The sequence below is a fragment of the Anoplopoma fimbria genome, chromosome 17 (genome assembly GCF_027596085.1).
Source record: "Anoplopoma fimbria isolate UVic2021 breed Golden Eagle Sablefish chromosome 17, Afim_UVic_2022, whole genome shotgun sequence".
NCBI classification, from domain to species: domain Eukaryota; kingdom Metazoa; phylum Chordata; class Actinopteri; order Perciformes; family Anoplopomatidae; genus Anoplopoma; species Anoplopoma fimbria.
The window spans coordinates 12099945-12119721 of NC_072465.1; the positions used below are offsets into that span (position 1 = coordinate 12099945).

Consider the following 19777-nt stretch of genomic DNA (forward strand, 5'->3'; position numbering starts at 1 on the left):
CCCAGTTCCCTGGTGTTGTAGCACCCTGGCCTGTCTCTACTTGCTGGGGGTAGATGGTTGAGGAGGGGCCCTTTGTGTCTGAATTCTCCCCACACTGGTTCAGTCTGCTGGGACTGGGTTGAGTTTAGTGCTTTAGAAGTGACGGTGTCTATGAAGTTAAACAGTACTGCACTACGGCTGTTTATCCTGCTCCTGCAGTCCTCCACTTAACCCAAACATGTCACCCCTTTTCCAGTTGGCATTAAAAAAACTGAGGGTTCCCACCCATCCTGGAAAACCTGTAGTTTAAATGCATTTAAAAATGTCCTGGAAATGAATGGATTGGATTTTATGTGCAGACAAGAAAGTTCATTACAGTTTCCTTGCTGCCTCTTAGATTTGAAAACACCCTGAACAGATTTCTTCGACTGAGTGGGAACCCTGAATGTATCCAGTGATTCCTTTCCTCTTGTTTCGGTTTTGTTAACTGTAAACAAAAAACACATTGAAAAATGTTTACAATTGGTATTTTTTCCTGAGCACATACTCTGCTTTGTCTCTGTCTGTTCTATACCAGTGCTGATTTTACTTCGACTCACACACACAGTGCAAATATGTGTATTCTGTAGCCACATATTCACACAGGTGAACCCACTAATAACAAAAAAGTTAGAAATGACTCCTCAACCAATTAGAACAATGAAACTGCTTTTAAATGAATGCACAAGTGTTAATAATCCATTGATATAATATACTATAGTATAACGGCCACAGGGGACACTTTTCTACAAAGTTTTCTGTCAAAGCAGTACGTTTACTGTATACATTTTTTGAAGTATTTTTTACAATGTGGTATCAGTAGTGAAGTAGCCTGAAGGATCTGAATACTCCATCCCTGATGTTTTCACATTGAGGTAAACTCAAGGTAACACCTAATGGACGAAACAGCTGGTCCGTTGCGGGAAATCTTCTGCTCATCTTTTATCATTACATTTTCTAGAGAAGGAAAATGTGAAAATGTCCAGTAATAAAGATTACTACCATCTCTGTAGGTTAAATGAAAAATGCATGAGACAATGTAGAGACTCTTTCTAATCAACCTGATTATTGCAAGAACTCAAATGAACCATTCAAGCATTTGATTTAGAACCAACATCATTGTTTTCCCCTTTTCAAAGCTCTGTGTCTAAATGCTGATTTGGGACCTGTGTTCCTGCAGTAATGGCTCGGGGACGTCGGAGGATCTCTTCTGGAAGCTGGATGCTCTGCAAACCTTCATCAGAGATCTCCACTGGCCAGAGGAGGAGTTTGGCAAACACCTGGAGACCCGACTGAAGCTGATGTCCAGTGACATGATTGAATCATGTGTAAAACGGTAAGATACTGTTTGAATACACATGGGTCTTATTGCTAGCAAGTAACAGTTGTTTATCATTTGTATGTATTCTAGTTGTGACATGGGATTTGTGGTGATGTTGGTCTCAAAACAGCAAGAGTTGGCAGGTAAGAAATACTGGGATCCAATTAACATTAGGAAATGCTGAGTGACACTGAGGTTCAGAAGACACATTTGATGGTTTCACAGAAAGTTAGTTTAAATGCTAGTTAAAAAAAGTTAGTGTTCCAAGCAAGTAGTAAATGCAATTACTTTGGAAATTACCAGTTAGTTTTGTTCTAATTGTCAGCGTTCTACAACCAGCAAGGATAATAATAATCTAATTTTAGAGTCCATCATCATGGCACGCTTGACAGCATTATAACAATGTGATCTGCTGCATTGGTGGGTATGTGTTGCTTCATGTACCAATGAGACATGTGAGTATGAGGCAGGAAGTCCAATTTGAGTGATAGATCAATGAATTTGAAGGCTTATCAGATGCCAAAATACTGCACATAGGTTTATACAAACCAGCAGACAGTAAAAATGTTGGCATTTTAGGTTTCAGCAAACCATGGATTCACGGATATTTTATATTTTGAACCAGAAATACATTTCATAACCAGGGTCATTTCATATCAGCCTCATGTCATTCCTGCAGAAACACACCATACCCCTTGGTTTACATTGTGAAAGGATTGATAAGGTTTAAGCAACAAAACTACCTGGTTAAGGTTGAAAAAAAGATGATGGTTTGTGTTCAAATAATAACGTATTTGATCTTAATTTGATTATCAGATTTTGGTTCTTGGTAGTGTAGAGAAAGCTTTGGACCAGTATTTAGAATAGAATGTAATGGTATTTATTTGGGGGATTGGGTGGGTTGAGGGAATACTGTAATATTCTACTTAAATACTACATCCCCGTTTATTCCTTTGATTCTCTAAAGGACACGTGCAGCGTTTGAGGCCAAGCTTCAGAAGAGCAGCCGGGCCACAGACTTCCGCGTGCCACAGTCCATCTGCACCATGTTCAACGTCATGGTGGATGCCAAGGCCCAGTCAGCCAAGCTGTGTGCTGTGGACCTGGGGCAGGAGGTATGTCCTGGAAACTCAGCTTTAAAACAATTGTATCTTGCTTAAAAGTTTAAACCTGCCACCGACTCCTCATGGACATCAAACAGGTTTGAATCTTCCATCATCAAATCGTTAGGTTTTGGATGATTTGTGTTTCTATTGTGAATGGCCTTGGCCAATGAAGGTGGGAAAGTCTTAATTTATTTTTCTCTCTCTTTTTCTTTAGTTCAGTTTTTGTTCTTTCATTGTCTCTTCCTTTTTTTTTGCAGTATTCACTTAATTTTAATTTCATGTCACCTCTATCTTTCTCCTTTTCTGCTGCTTTTTTTCTCTCTCTTTCGTGTGAAAGTTTGTTAGAGATTGGGTAAGTGTAGCTACGAATTCAATTGAAATCTCACCCTCCAGTTCCCAAATGTATAATTAGTCATCAGTTTTCCCTGTCTGTCTTCCTCCACTTGAATTGTTTGGATTTCATTAGCATATGTGTAGATAGTATTGAATATACATGGGGTAGAAGTGAGAGATCTCATATTTCACAGAGTCGGAGACTGATACCAATTGCTGACAGTGAATTAATTATTGCTAAGTCCTTCACTGTTCTGTTGGTGCTACAAGGCTAAACAAAAGGATTCCTCGCAGTGATGCTGCTTCTGGGTTTCCATGACAGCAGTTCTTTAGCAGGAGTAATCATCCCCAAGTCCTTCACTGGGCTCTGCTCTATGGGAGAACCGGGGGGTCGTTAAAATGCTTGTACAGCACTACATTCATTTACATCCCACAAAAAAATAGTAAATTAATTGTGTTATTTGTCAATCAGTAGGCCAAAATAAAAAGATGTTTTAAACAATGACCTGAACAATACATAAGTACACTATTATAATGTGAAATTGATTCTTTTTTGAAAAATAATGTAGGTAAAGAAAAAAGAAAATAAAACCATTAATTAATTGTGCAATTTGCATCTCCATTTAACAGATATCATTTGTGCTGTGCTTTGCCATAATGTGATGTTTGTTCACCTTAACATCTCTGCTCAAATCCTCTCATCCTCACAGCATACTGCTGAAATCCTTTAACATTTGATTAAGGGGTTTTCAAATGGAATTCTGTTACTGCAGTTTGGTTCATAACAGTACTGTATTTATGTAGTGTACAACTGAGGAAGCCTTATTATATTCTGACATTTGTATTAAAGGCTGTTGAAATCAGGTTTCTGAAACAAGTCATCTGGCTACTGTATGTGCATAATGATGTGCAATATGTGTACTTAAAAAGAGCATTAATAAACACTTTATAATTCTTGTGCACACACTTCATTTAATTAATTAAAAAATAGAAAACAAAGTTTTGGCTTGCAGTAACCACATGTCAAACCCTTGTTGAAAGGACTGCACCGAGTTTATTATTTTTGATAATATGTATGCTGCTGTCAAATTGACTGCAATACCAGATTTTTGTTATTTACTGCCTAATAAAACGATAGTAAACAAAACCAGAACCGTGAGGTGTCAGTGCTAATGATCAAAATCAAGAACACATTTCACCTAAACATCCCGGTTCATTCCCATTTCAAGAGGATGTTGTTGCCAACAGGTCCTAAATCTTTCTTACTTATAGAATGAATGTTAATTAGTGACATCTGATATAATCTCCCGACAGCAACATTATATTTAACTATTTTAAACTGAAAGTGATGGTGGGCCAACTAAAAATGAGGAGCTGCTACCTGAAAGTTTTGTACTCTTGATTAATGGGAGGGAAAGGATTCTGTGTGTGTGTTTTGCCACTCAGAGTTTACAGAATTGTTCACATTCGCGAACCAATTTTTAATCGCATATACAGAAAAAAGCTGCACTATATAGCCTGGCTGTAAAGGAGAGCAGCTTTGCAGCAGTTATCCGGAGTCATATGAGAAGATTGAGATAAATTCCACGTACATCCAGTAGGTCTGGTATGTGTATGTAGCCTAGCTTAGCACAAAGCCAGGAAGCAAATCCAGAGGTGTACAGTACAGACTCTGTGCTGAGCTAGGCATACATGCTACATCCATCATTGTACCCATCATACAGAGATGAGACTGAGTTTCTCATGTGAGCCTGGGTCGAAGAAAAAACAGCATCTTTTAAAGACCTCAGAGTGGGGTTTCCAGTTGAGAGATTTGAACATATTCTTTTGCTTTGACACAGAATTTGTAAAGATTTTTTTGTTGGGATGAAATCCTGTATGAGGCAAGTGCTGCCTGTCTAAATGGACAGCAAGGTAAAGATGTGATTAGTGGAGAATAATCTCAACATTGCAATTTATCTTGTGATATCATAACTAGTGTTGCAACATTTGTTTTTTCATAGATAATCTAAAACTGCCCTATGGCAAATTATTAGTTCAGTACAAGTGAATATAAATATGAAGTAAATGAATATAAAATGCCCAATATTTCCTGTGGATGAGAAGAGTAACATGTTTCTGTTTTCCTTCCTCTTTAGAGACAATACCATTCCCAAATTGATAATCTAATCGAAGAGACAGTGAAGGAGATGATAACGCTGCTAGTAGCTAAGGTAAATAACTTTATATTACAGTATGAATCTACACCATGTATGGATAACTGTAATCTTTAATCTGATCTGGGAGCATGAAAATCACCAAAACTAGAGATACATGGTTTTAGGCGGCATAGACAATATGACGTATTGCTGTATTTTAAACTGCACCACAGTAGAACGAACACATTGAAATAGGAAACTGTTTCAAGTTATTGCTTTAATAGTTTAACACTGGTCACAAATGAAAGGAACTGTCTTTTACTGATCCTATAGTACATTTTACTGCTAATGCCTCCTGATTGTCACTAGACATTTGATTGTAGACTATTTGTACTTTGTGATACTGCTGCATTTACAGAAGTAAAGTAATTCCCCTGCTGCTTTCTTCTTCTCCTCTTCCTCAGTTTGTGGTCATCCTAGAGAGTGTGTTAGCCAAGCTCTCCAGATATGATGAGGGAACACTCTTCTCTTCCTTCCTATCTTTCACTGTAAGTAGCACATATACTGTACACACTTTCAACAGTATTCTTCTTCTAAAACACATTCCAGCACATCCACACCAGCTTTATTGTTGGATATACATTTGACAATTGTCCAGTGCGGTGCACCAGGTGACCATGACTGTGTAATGCTGTCACCATAATCACTGATTTGGGAGTGAAATCATTGCAATATTAAAATATGAGACTGTTGTAACAGCCCGTTCTTATTCCCAACTCATCACATATGGACACTTGGCATCACTTTTTCACACACTGGGAAATCTTGGTGTTACTTAGGTTGATGCAACAAAACTACTGGGTTAGGTTTAGTAAAAGATCGTGGTGACGGTTGTATACATTCACTTGTTTTTTTAGTAAATGTGGTCATACATTGAAGATACATTTCAAAGGCATTTCTTTGGATACCATGCTTTTTGTATGGCCCTCAGCACAAGTTCTCCTGTTTGATCAATTCTAGATCTTGTTGAATGAATCACCATTACAAAAAATATATTACATTACATTCAGTGATAAATTCTGCTGTATTTTAAAATATATATAATTAATTTTTCACTTAATGAAAATGTTGATGCAGTTTGACCTTTTTTGAATTCTTCCTGAGCACCAAATAGCTTAACACCTCAGCTGGTGTCCCACAGTATCACAAAAGCCCGGTTATTGAATTTGCGAGTGCACTTTTGCAGTTGAAATCAACACATGAGTCACTGTTGCCACTTCAGCAGGTACTAAACCACAGGCAGTACAGTCTCACCACGCAGCCTTTGTCCTGAAAAATGGTGCCACAGCTGGAGACTTAACTTGTTTTTTTACCCACCTCTCTCTCCTTTATGTCAAGGTGAAAGCTGCCTCCAAGTATGTGGATGTACCTGTAAGTGAGACTCATTTATTTCTCTGTCTATCTCTTTGTGTGTATAAACGCTAAAATGTCTTAGTCATCTCATGAATCAACTCTGTGTCCTATAAAATACATTTATCTATGAATTAGCTTTTTCAAATATGTTTGGAGGAAGTTCCCTGTCCTGTATGTGGTTAGGTTTAAAACACTTGGTAAAGGTTTGAGATAGATTGTGGCTCATGGTATACTGTTGAAAAATGATGCTTTGAGTTATGTAAAGAGAACCATACAAAACTCAATCATGCTGCCATGGGCGTAAACCAAATTTGTACAGTTTGGCCAAATTCTTCAGAAAAAATAAAAAATCTTTATCAATACCAATAATAAATGCAGCAGTTAAAGCATAACAGACAACGGCACATTGATGGATTTAAAATGCATTCAACACATTTGTTAGACATCAAAGATACACACAACGTTGGGAAACAATAAAAGTGAACGTCATTTAAGATCACTAAAAAAACTAAATTGTGTGTATTTGTATATAGGTAACTTTAAGGAGACGCAATAGTATAAACATTTGGTACTGTGAGTTGGTGAACTAAATGGCTTCATTTTCAACGATTGTGCTAACTAATTGAAATTTTAAGATAAATTAATACAGCCATAAGCAACATTTATTTGGGTTGGGTCTATTGTTCATTTCACTTAAATCTTCAAATGAAAAGTTGTATTGGTTCTCAGGATCCGAATGAAGCCATCTTGTTCCCTAGTGCTGCGTGTGTGTTTGTTTCTTGTGCATGCACAAATATTTGACCATGCTTTCACATGTAGAATCATAATCCAGATGGCATTGCTTGTCATATTTCCACATCAAATGTCCTCGTGTTTCCTCCCCCAAATGTCCATTCATATGCATGTGGCCAGACACTGACAGGCAGCCATGCCTCGTTTCTCGCTCTCATGCAGTACACATCGTGAGTCCATGTTGTACAACACATGCCCATTCTGCTGTCAGGGTGGCGGCGGCTTTGTTTGTGTGTGTGTATATGCGTGTGTGTACGCATCAGATCTGTATTAGCTGCCAACACTTAGGCCGTAGCAACACGCCGAATTTCAAATTAATGCCTTGTCAGTGAATGTGACGGGGCATCGTGTTCACTGGCAGGGGTCGTCGCTTCCAGCCCGGCACGCTAATTGTGTCCTTAATGTACAAAATGAGAGTTTGGCTGGTAAAAAAAGACACTCATTTACACATTGTAAGTGTCACTGCAGATGTGTTAACTAAGTTTAGTAGCAGCTAGCGATGAGTTCTTTGTGAAACATCGAATCGGCGTGAGTCATAGGAAAGAGAGACGACCTGAGACCAAACGCTTTACAGAGTGCGCCATCTGATCTTGAAAATGATAAGACATGTTGATGGTAGAAGGAGGAATAACTCTTTGTCCTCAGTGAATATTTTAGATATCAGAATGGCAGGCCTCCTAACGATCTGCTCTCCCCCATCAAACCCAACTGAGCGTCTCCAGTGCCCCTGTTCACTTTGCACATGCCCAGACTGTGAGCGTTGGTCACCAGCCAAGCTCAACTCTCTGAAGAGAGCTGGCTGACACTCACGGCCGCCCTGTAGTCCAGAGTCTGCATCCCATACAAACACTCCTTTTCTCAAAATAGATACTGAATATTTCGGAAAACCCAACCAATTTGAATGTAAGTCAAATTGTTTTTTCATTTAAATTATGTGAAATATGTTTGTCACCTAAAGCAGAGTTTCCCAACCTGGGGGACGGGGCCCCCCAAAGGGGTCACAAGATCATTTCTGGGGGTCCCCATATGGTTGTTAAGAAAGAAAGAAAAAATATTCAGAATAAAACAACATATTTTTGACTGGGTAATGTTTTTACCAGTGATATAATTTGACTCAGTGTGACTGAGTGTGGGTGAAATATTCAGTCAACACTGAAGTTTCCAACACTGTGGTTTTTATTGCCGCACCCCTCCATCAAATGAAAATTCTACTTATCTGGTACTTATTCAGCTTGACATATTTGGTAACTCTTGGTTCTCAACTATCACAATAAAGTTATGAGTACTGAAAGTTTTGGGTTTAACTATATCCACTGATACAAAAATGATTTAACTGATTTGCCATAGCTTTTTGCAGTTATATCCTTCTATGGGAATATTTATATATCTGTTCCCAAACACTGGATCTAGACCCACAGGCCGGTCGCAGAAGATTTTATTTGGGTCTCCAAATCAATAAGCAGAATTTCTTCCATAGTCTTATTTAACATTTCTATCTGCAGTCACCTTTGAGCCACATGAGGGAACCTGAATATTCATATGGTTCAGATAATTGTAGTCTAATATGAAATATGAAAAGCTAATGTTCATTCTGTTTGCTTAGCTGATGAGAGGAAATGAAAAGAATGAGTCTGTTTACTCTTAACTAAATGAATTGATTTTGTCTCATTTATAAACAATTAACATATGTATTTGTTTTCCAAAACACATGCATAAAACAAAGTTGTGACTTTCAGAGGTGTACGTATGCTAAATGACTGGGTTATCTTTTCTAGATAATATAAGGTGATGTGGACATGGCAGTAAAGTTCGGCAGGGACGTTCATTTACGCACAAATTCACTCTCTTCACGATTTATAGATAAGGCCTGATGGGTTGTCATTTTTAAAACAGGGGTCTCCAGAAATACGGTATAGCAAATTTGATTTAAGTTAACTTTGTGAAATAACATTTTGACACCAGTTGGCTGAGCAATAGCATTTTTCTCTCTTTCCCTCGTCCTTTGCAGAAGCCCGGGATGGATGTCGCCGACAGTTACGTGACGTTTGTCCGTCACTCCCAGGACATGCTGCGGGAGAAGGTCAATGAGGAGGTGTACATAGAGAGATTATTTGATGTGAGTAAGCCACGGCGCCGCCTCCTCCATCAAAGGCAGGCTTAGCAACAACACGCTTTCATTTACTCCACCTGTGATCATCTACAGGAGGAGATTAAAACAAATCCTACGGAGAGAGAGGAACCAAAGTGAAACGATTACACTTATTTCATCTCCTCTCCTCAGTGTTCATGTGAGCTTCAATCTGAACGGAGTGCAACTCTGCCACAGTTTGTCATTTTGTCATTTTCATACAGCTTTGAAATCATAATATCCAAATGGCAATATTTTTGATGTTGTTATAATATATTCTGGTATATTTGGTATCTTGTATCTCTGCTACAGTATAAAAATCTATTGGTTTTTGTAATGCTGGATCAACAGGTGAGTCTGCAAAGGTACAAAATGTTAATGCTGCTGTAACTACCAAACTCATAGCTAGGTAACTGTGGTGCTTCTTGTCTCTCTTTCTGCCAAAATCTAATTTAGACTCTTTTCTTTTTGGGTCTCTGTGAGTCATTTTGTGAAGCTGACTGTACTTACACATTCTGACAAACAGTAATCAACTCAATCTGCAATCAACTTGCAAAACAGTCCCAGGACACTGTTTGCCTCCATTACGTCAGATGAGGTCAAGTAACACCAAAACAATTAGTAAATCTGTAAGCCCCCGCCACTGAGCCTCCTCTTGGGACACACTGGAGGATTTCTCCTGGAAATGTGCTAAAACAATCCCAGCAGCGGGACGAGTTGCATTTCCACTTCTCTTTTGGAAGTCAGACTTATTTCTCCGCCCTAGTCCTCCCTGCTCCTCGCTGTTTACCCCTTTGTCTCATGGTGTTTGTGTGCAGTTTGTGCTGATCTCGAGGAGGGATTATCCTAAGTGTCGCTCTCTCTCTTCCTGAGTCAGCAAACAACAGATAATCAATTGAAAAAGGGCTACAAAAGATCACTTTGTAAGATGGCTTAGCAGCAACCAGACTAACAAACAGGTTGTCCCGCTAGCTACATTTAAAGGTTTTTCTCTCTCTATATATATATATATATATTTCAGAGATTGCTCAATCTTTATCTCATAATTGCAACACACATTAGACAAATGGACACATCGTACAGACAGAAGAAGTAATGGACAGCAGCTGGAATGTGTTGATCCTGCTTTTGTGGGGGGAAAAAAAGTAGCAGGAAGCTGATTAAGATGCAGCAGATGTGTGGCCAACGTAGAAAACAACTGGTTCTGCTGTTGTGACATGTGAAGCTGCAAAGATTCAGATCGATATATTGGAAATAAGCTCTGGCTGAAGGTCCTGGTCAGACCAAATTGAGCCACAGCACACAAAACACAAAGCTAAACTTTTCGGATCACAATCCTCACCATGTTGCTCTCTGCTTCGTTCTCCCGTCAGGAACACCACTATCAAACAAGTACTTTGTTTTGGTGCCAGATTTCTGACAGTGTTTAGGCGATCGTCTAGAACTTAAATTGATCAATAGAGAGGATGAACTGTATCAGGGTCTGGCTGAATGACCCCGTCAGCTAAATACTCTGTTGGGGGATACAACAGTAAGAATACTGTCTGCACAGTAATTCCAGATTACTGTGCAGACAATAATCTGGAATCTCCAAGGGACAAACATGTTTTCTTCTACTCTCAGCCAAAATCAAGTTCTTATGTTTCTTATTTTGAAACAAATGTGTATGCCTTTATCGCTTCTTGATGGACTTTGGGAATTTTCTTTACCCAGGGCTCAGACAGTAGACAGACTCCTCCTTTAGGCTAACCCAAAACAATACATTTGTTTCCTAATGTACTCCCATTCTAATTGTTACATAAAAGCATTAATTAGATATAATATTTGAGTAAAATGCTCATATCTGGAAACACAGCTGGGTACTAATAAAAATTAATTTAAATGCATTATTATTATTATTATTATTATTATTATTATTATTATTATTGACAATACTACTACTACTTCTAATTACAGTAATAATAATAATCGATAAAAAATATCAAACATATCAGAATCTTTTTTTGTCTTTTTGTTTTTTTAAGACAAAAGGGCTAGACAGCCATAGGCTAATGCTACTCTGTGGGCTTTGGCATGTAAAAGTTGCAAACCCCTGCTTCAAATGATTACTAGGATAATTAAATAAATAGTAAAAAGTTAGATCAATGAGCTGCAGCATTATTTTGATTTGAATGAAGGTTGAAGGGTTGAGGTTAGATCAGAGGGACAGGGACATGGTCCAGGTGGTGTAATCCTCTGCAGCGGATGTAGCTGTCACCTCTTGGTCCTGGTGGAGTCAGTGCAGACTGAACAGTGGAGGCGTGTATACAGACCATCTATCTGTGCATGCCACGGTGCTGGATGGAGGCCTTGAGGTGTAAACCGTCTCCTGTCCTCTTCCTCTCCCGTGGTCCTGACAGAGGCTGACAGAGAGGTGTCCGGTGCTGGATGTTTGCCGATCGTTGCTGCATCTTGACCCTTTGCTTTGCCATGTATCCTCCCTCCCTCCACCAGAGCAATTCTGCCGGCATTTGTCTCACCCCGGCTTCTCTTTGGTGTCATTCTGTGTTAGTTCTCCCCGCGGCGTCACCGAGGACCGACGAAGGTGTCTCTGGCTGCTCTCTGCAGCTCTGTTGTGCTTTTCTTGTCACTCCACCTTTTTTTTTTCTACTTCTCTCTCTTTCTGGTGGTTCCATAAAAGATGGAACATTAGTGCTTGACTCGAGGCTTTAAGGCAGAGTAGTTTTTCTGTGTCTGATTTCTATCAGGAATCAATTTCAGGGGACTTTAATGCCGCAGAAGCAGTAGAATTGATTTGATACACTAACTGATGTCTGAATTCCTGTTTGCAAAAGTTATTGTTGAAATATTCATTCATTAACCGTAACCCCTGTTAAGGGTCGCAGGTGGGCTGGAGCCAATCCCAGCTGTCATTGGGTGAAGGCAGGGTTCACCCTGGACAGGTCTCCAGACTATCACAGGGCTGCTGAAATATGTGCAACGGAAATTTCAGAAATATTCTTTGAAATGAATTGAGCAGGTATTTAACACTGTGGTGATGTTGAAGACGAAAACTTTTATAAGTATTTACCTTTCGGTGATGCAAAGAATTGTAAATCTAATGTTGCTGAGGATTTTTTGTATGTTAGGAACAAAACGTTATTTCCATAATGTGTGTAAGATTGTCTTCATCTCTGAAGCTGACGGCATGAAACATGGCCAAAACCTTTTGACATGAAACGAGTTAAAGTTTGAGACTCGTTTGCAGTTCACAACCTTTACTTCTTCTACCGAGTATACTGGTGGATTACAGACATGTGTAGCCTATAGCACCGACTTCTGACCAAACTGAGCTGTAGCCCAATTTATTCGCTCGAAACCAGTAAATGGAAATGTGCGTTATTAGCTCTTTTTTTTTTTGCCTTATTTAAAAGTTTGCTTAAAATTTGCTTGACAATTGAATGTAAACACGGCTAATATAGAAGTAGAGACTGTAGCAGTATTGAATAGTTAAAAGCAAATGTTCATACAGGCCACCAAGGCAGTTAGCCCAGTATGTGTGTGTGTGGCTTTGGGGGTTGTCGTCCTCTTTAAATAAGGTCAGGATGGACTCCCCTTAATCTTGCCCCCCCCCCCCTTGGTGGGCTGATGACTTTATTTATTTATCAGTCTTTTCCATCTCCACTGGTATAGTTTACAACAATAAGGCGGCTCATTACATGAAATATTATGGCTTATTGGTTTTCCTCATGTCCTTTCCAAAAATGAAACTACCAAAATGTTTTCGTTCACATGCTTTTGAAAAGTTTGCAGTTTTTAAATAAGGTTTGCACTGTCTCAATATTAGCGAGGAACTTCATCCAGATGTCTTTTCATTCAAAATTAATATATAAAAAAAAAAATACAAAACTGTAAACAAGAAAGAAAGAACAGCAACAGCTGCACAAACAACAAAATAATCGGAAAACAGTTTGCACTAGACTGGAAGGACATTATATGATGTTTTGATGACCCACAGGACACGTTTCTTTATACCGGGTGACAAGATTAAAGTCTTTACATCTTTCAATGGGCTGGAATGTAGAATGAAAGAACTCCATCAATTATCCAAATCCCAGAACAGTTGACTGTAAAGAGATTACATTTTAAATCACATCAACAAAACGTCCTTTAAGAGCTTTATTTCACAAATTTCTACCAAATGTGAAGATGAACAGCAATGTGTGCTTGGTCTGCAGACAGCCAGCTAAGTAGAACAGAATACAATAGAATCAGACCCTGTCTTTATAGGTAGGAGATGGAGCACAGGCTTAGTGGAGACACTCTGCACGTGCCTCAAAGTATTTAAGGTCTTACACATGTTTGGCCAGAGACAATAAGCCTGAGGTTATATGTCGTGCATTTATCACAAGATGCCTTTCTTATATCAGAAGCAGTGAGCAGATTATTTCACTACGGCCTAACTTCTAAATATGTGTCAACACCCACAGTCTGACTGGTAGAGTGACAGCAGACTGGCCCATATGTGGTCCAATGCTGATAATGTTAAACAAACAACAGCGTCTCAAGAAACGAGTCATAATTTGAGACATATTAAAGTGTTAATCCCCACGTTCTGACACAGATTGGCGGGTAGGGGGGCTTGTTGGAGGAGGACATTTTTAACTGATATCTGACCCACTTTTCTGACCAATCATGTGGGCGAGGTGGGGGTAGGGTGGGGGAGATATGTTGTTTTTGCTTCTTCATAAGTATAGAGTGTGTTACTTTTTGGTGTCTGAATCTGAATTAGTTTATGCTATTTTACTAACCAGATCCTGACCAGCAATCCAATCATGGTATTCATTTAATATTATATTTTCTGCCTTTGTAAGAATTGCTCTGCAGGCGCAGCGTCTGTGGCATCATGATTAAACTGTCATGGAAATCCCCTGCAGAGAGGTAGCTGTTGTGAAGTTGCTTTGATTTTCTGACCTGTGGCTGCCTCAGGTTTAGTCCATGTTAAGCAGATACATTTGAAACATTTTATACTCAGTTATGTTTAATGCGACATAATTACGCCTGTATGTGCACATGCAACATTTCTGACTCCGCAGATAGGCTTAGAAAATAGGGAACTTTGAGGAGCTTTGATAATATTGGTTTGCTGCTAGGAGAAAACCACACGGAGTATAAAGGTTTCAAACGTGTCCTCGTTAGCTATATGTTATCCTCATATAACAGTTATTATGATATCTTACAAAAAGTTACTTAGCATTTTTTGTGTGTTTTCTTACTAAAGTTTTACAGTACAGTCTTTTCAAAAATAAACTTCACAGCAACCAGCTCAGCTTAGGCAGCAAAACTACTTGATTAGGTTCAGGAAAAGATCATGAACTACTGAGCTAGAATTAGGAAAAACTTACTGAAGAACCCAAGTTACATGACAATTAATCAACATTTGCTTTTCATTTCACATTAACGAACTGTGGTCGACTGGCTGAAAGATCACTGTTAGTTGGACCCACCCACATCCCTTCCAGCCCTGTGTGTGCTTTAGTGGTCTATATACTTCCTCGTTCATGATCACGAGGATAAATTATGGCCCATCATATTTCTTAGGTATAACTACAAATGTGAGACCAGCCTGGTCCGTGCAACCGTCCTTTGCAGAACATATAACCGAGGCCTTTGACAACGCTCCCCCACTAAAAAATCCAGAGTGGGTACACTAAAATACTTATTTTGCATAGATGTGTGAACAGCAGTGGAAATTGTACATACAGCGTTTGTACTACTCACAACATTTTGCATGATCAGTTGTTTTTAGATAGTTTAGATGCTTACAGGCGTTCTAGTGTATTCCATCAACAATAGTTGTTTTCAGCTATATTAATGCTCTGAATGTTGTATGTTGCTCCTCTAAAGGATTGAGGTGGTTAAGGCATTGAATAAGGCCAACTCATCTTCCTTTGGAGGTTTACTGGTCACAACCCAGGCTCAGTGACTCAACTCGTCAACTCGTCTGTAGAGTAGGTATGGATGATACCAACCTTTTTTAATTTGATACGATAACGATATTTTTTGTTACAGTTTTAACAATGCCAGTACCGTTACTGATCCTTTTTAAATGAGTATGTTCATTTTCAGAATAGAAATTACATTCAAAGACAAATCACATGACACATACAGCCCAATAATAATACATTTATCACAAAAGCAAATATGATTACAATTAAATAAAAATGTTTGTGCCACTATGTGTAAAAAATAGTGCAGAATTCCTTCAAAAGTGAAATTACTTATAACTTTCAGAGTGTGTTGTTTTCAAATATTTGAAGATGTTACTCATGTTGCAGTGTTCGGCACTTTATTATCACAAATAGTGCATCTTGCTGTATTTTTATCTACTTGGCACTTCAACGTAACATAACAGATCGGATAGTGATTGTATATATTTCACGGTCAAAGAGCGGCTGTAAAACGATGGATAAAATCATTCATTACTTAACAATTCTTCACAATAAAAGCCAACTGTCATTTTTACAGCTTACTCTTCCTCCTTGCAATATTAGTAGACTTGTTTTATTGTGGAATAGCCGCTAACAAAGCTCCACTTATACGGCTATAGGCCCATTTTTCCTGTAAATTTCCACCTTGGCATATGTTATGGCTGATTGGATCGCCATCTTGGTTTGTTACAACCACTGAGCGGAAGTGAACATGTTTGGACCGTTGAGGAGTGACATAATTGCGCCGTATACAGCTCGTTTAAGGCACTTCTGCATGGGCTTCACTTTTCAGCACCGAAGGTTGCCTCCCGATCCCAATACAAGCAAAATCCGTTCTGGGAGGGTCCAGTTTTGACAGTTAATGCATCCCGGCATGATCAGATGACAAAAATGTAATTGAAAACACAAGTGTAACCTCAGCCTTAACCTCGTAAAACCAGAATCCCACTTCTGTCCTAAAGTTCTCAATTGCCTGAAATTGAACACTCATCTATCGGTAGTCTTTTTACTTATTACTCGGGGATCTTCAGTTATGCCCCCCAGATATCTGTGTTTGGTACAATTTGCAGCTGTATTGCTTTTGTTTTCTTACTTGCAGTGCATTTATTTATGCTGCATATACTGTATGTTGCCAAATCTGTAAAGAAGGTTTCATAACTCACTTGTGTTTTGTCTGTTTGGACCTGATTTGATGATCTCTTGGCCTTACAAATGCGTTGAAAACAACCTTCAGTTTGACATTTTGAAGATGATGTGTGCCTTTGGGGAATGGCGAGAAATTAATTTGGTCCCCCTGCATTCCCCCCCCCACCCCCCCACCCCCCACCCCCTGCATGGTTTAGTTCTTGAAAGAGTGGCTGAAGAGGCCCGGATTAAGACAGATGTGCTTAAATGATACTGAAGGGGGGACTTAGCACGGCACAGCCGGGGGATCATTGATTAAAAAAAGCCATGTCTTTAGCCTGAGCCAAATCCAGCCCTGCACTGATATACTACAGCTTCCTGCCCATGACTCTCCCCCTGTACCAGGCAACCACCATGCCAGCCAAATTGGGGGGGAGGAGTGCAGGAAGAAGGAGGCAGACATTGATGGTTCTGTAGAGCCACTGAGTCTTTGAGCCACTTCCCTGTCTCCCTTTCCTCCCCCCAGGGGGGTGGAGTTGCAGATACTGGGATTACACAGGTCAATTATACACTTAATCTGCCTTTGCCCGGAGCGGATTAGGAGTGTGGCTCATTGATTGATTTGAAGTATTTCCGTTGACCTTGGGTAGTTATCAGAATCACAAGCGTAGCGAAATTGCACTTCTGTGTGACGAAAGTTAAAGCGCTTTTTAATCGCTGCTGCTGCTCCTCCCGTCTCGCTCTGCTTACCAACTGCTGGACGGCTGTGACGGAGAGGAGCGAGGGCAGGGGTCAGGTTGAGCTGCAGATTGCGGGATTTGAGATTGTTGTCGTTGTCGCCGTTGTACTTTGGTCACGGCGGGTGGGTTTGTGGATGGGTGGTGGGCTGGGGGGCTGTGGCGGTGACGGGGAATGCCAGCGGACTACTGGGTTATGTAGCTGCCGTCATGCCACTTGGCTGTCCGGAGACGTTTCACCACTTTGCCGGCTCTGGTCATGAACTGCCATCCCCTGCGGCCATGCCAAGTGAACAATTTAATCAACACGGAGCTCAGGCAACACGCAAACTTCACTCCAGCAGCCTGTCGGACGTCTTATTCTGCTCAAATGACTCCTTTATGAGAGGACAAATTTGATTAGTAACTATTACTAAAACATTCTAGAAATAACTGAGAACATAGAAATCATAATAGAAGTAATCTAACTACTTCTACTAGAATTTGATTTCAGCGAGAAGGTAAAACATGTATAATATGATGATAAGAAGTTGGAAAAGTTTATGATCGAATCATCTGTCAAAAACATAGAGATCAAAACAGATCATTTTAATTTTAGAGCTGTGTGATGTGCTTTTGATTTGAATTAGCTTTGAATTATTAAATTCCACATTTTGTAAAATTACATAAAACATATAATCACATCATCAAGATACATTTAGTTTTTTCTCAACAATAAAACTATAACTCATTACATCAACCAACATTACAGTTGCAGTTTATTTTAGCAATATTTCAGATCACTGTCCTATTTCTGAGAGACAATGACCAGATGTCCTTTACCCTTCATCCACAACAATATGACTTCACTACTGCATTGATGTTCTCTTGTTGTTTCTTATGCTGGTCAGTAATCTCGTTTAGGTTGTTGCACTTACTGTATTCGTATCAGTTCGCTGCACTTATTGAATTCGTATTTGTTTACTGCACTTATCCTATTCGTAGTAGTTTGTAGCACTTATTATATTCGTATTAGTCTGTTGCAATTATTGTTTTCGTAGTAATTTGCCTCTGCACTATACTTTTGCTCTGGCTTATGCTTTAAGATGCTTGTTTAAGAAAGGAGATGCACTTATGACTTCTGGTGACTAGTAGTTCTCTTGAATACCTATGTTGAATACACTTCCTGTAAGTCGCTTTGGATAAAAGCGTCTGCTAAATGACTGTAATGTAATGTAATGGTTGAAGTAAAATATCTTTGAAGGGATTACAGGACCAATAGGGAGGAAAATAATGGTCAGAATAATAAAAAAAAGCCAGCCGAGTAGCGTTGGTTAGATTGACTGTGTGACTGTACAAAACACGCTCTGAAAAGGTTTCACTTCCGTTTAATGAAGTCTATAAGCAGCTTAGAGTCCTTAATAATTACTGAGAGAGAGCATTTTGTTTCCCTGCTCCGTTCCTTTCGGGTCTAAATCCTCTGAGCATTCCCAGCGACGTGTTGTCAGCAGGACACAGCAAAAGACTCCAGGGTCACGACCATCCTGAGAGGAGGCAAATACAAGTTTAATGGAGACTTCTCTTTTGTCAAGTCCTGCTGGTTTATTGATTATGGCAGGCAGGGTGAATTGATCGAGGACACGCATGTCATCTCTCGGGTCTCTATCACCCCTTTTACAACCCCCTTCCCTCCCTCTTTCCCTCCGCCTTGTTAAAAAGGGAGGTATGGTGGCATTTGTTTGATTAACTTGTCCGACAAAAGTGACAGCTGCTCACGGGCGTTTGTGGATGAGTGGCCCAGCGCCGCTCCCTCTTTGTACATCTGTCAGAGCCGGAGCAGGGCGAGCGGGGTGAAAAGAGACAAATTGGACCCAAAAAGAAGGCCATTCACCTTCACCAGACCCCCCTCTGCCACTCCACCCCTCTATCCCATTCAGGTGCTCGGCGGGACCCTCAAGTGCTTGCTGGCTTATTCCATTTTCACTCCCCCTATAGAGTTCCCTGAGCCCACAAGTGTTTTAGCCCTCTTTTTCCTTCCTTCAATCCACCCCTAAGCGGCTCTTTGTAAGTAGAATGGCTCACTTTTCTCAGGGCTCGAAGCCGGCGGCTTTTTTCTTTTTTTATTGTCCACCACAGAGCTTTTCTGTCGCTCATTGTATGTTTACTCAATGAATGGTCGCTGACCGTAATCCCAACTGTTTAGTTCCTCACAACATGGCCCCCAACTCCCTCCACCCACCGCCCCAAACATACACCCATCCCTTCTACAAACCAACGGGTTTTTATGAGTTGCTCCTTATTTAGTCTCTCTTGTCCGCTGAACTGACACTTGCGGGTAGAAGGAGACGGTTGTTTTGTAAGAGACCCAGATTGTCAGCCTGAAAGGAAACCCGGACCTGAGATAAACATTTACCTTTCTCCTGTGTTGCTGAGCCTGGGGTTGACTGCCATCCTGTTCCCCAGCAAGCCTTTCTTGACCAGCTGCCTGGTTGAAATGCCCACTGAGCCCGTTTTGTTGCTGTGCCAGCTGTGCTCAGACCGTGCGGTCAACGGTCAGCCGGGGTTTGCCTTTTGTGTCGCCGGCACAATCATAACAGTTTGAGACCTGTGAGCTTGTTGAGCCCGAACTTTACTTTAGTCCTCATTTCAAAGTCCTCCTGCTCCTTCCTCCTCCTCAATCATACCCACTTCCTTGAATGAAAAGAGGGGGGCAGAAAG

General features: G+C 40.0%; 1 protein-coding gene across 1 annotated transcript in view; it reads left to right on the forward strand.

The window, feature by feature from the left end:
* cadpsa (Ca2+-dependent activator protein for secretion a) overlaps positions 1-9282 on the forward strand; it is a 126911-nt gene extending 117629 nt beyond the window's left edge. The window contains exons 24-29 of the mRNA XM_054616472.1: positions 1199-1354; positions 2307-2454; positions 4917-4991; positions 5381-5464; positions 6315-6347; positions 9130-9282. Coding sequence (XP_054472447.1) covers positions 1199-1354; positions 2307-2454; positions 4917-4991; positions 5381-5464; positions 6315-6347; positions 9130-9282 — 649 coding nt within the window. The remainder of the gene's footprint in view (positions 1-1198; positions 1355-2306; positions 2455-4916; positions 4992-5380; positions 5465-6314; positions 6348-9129) is intronic.
* The last annotated feature ends 10495 nt before the right edge of the window (positions 9283-19777 follow it).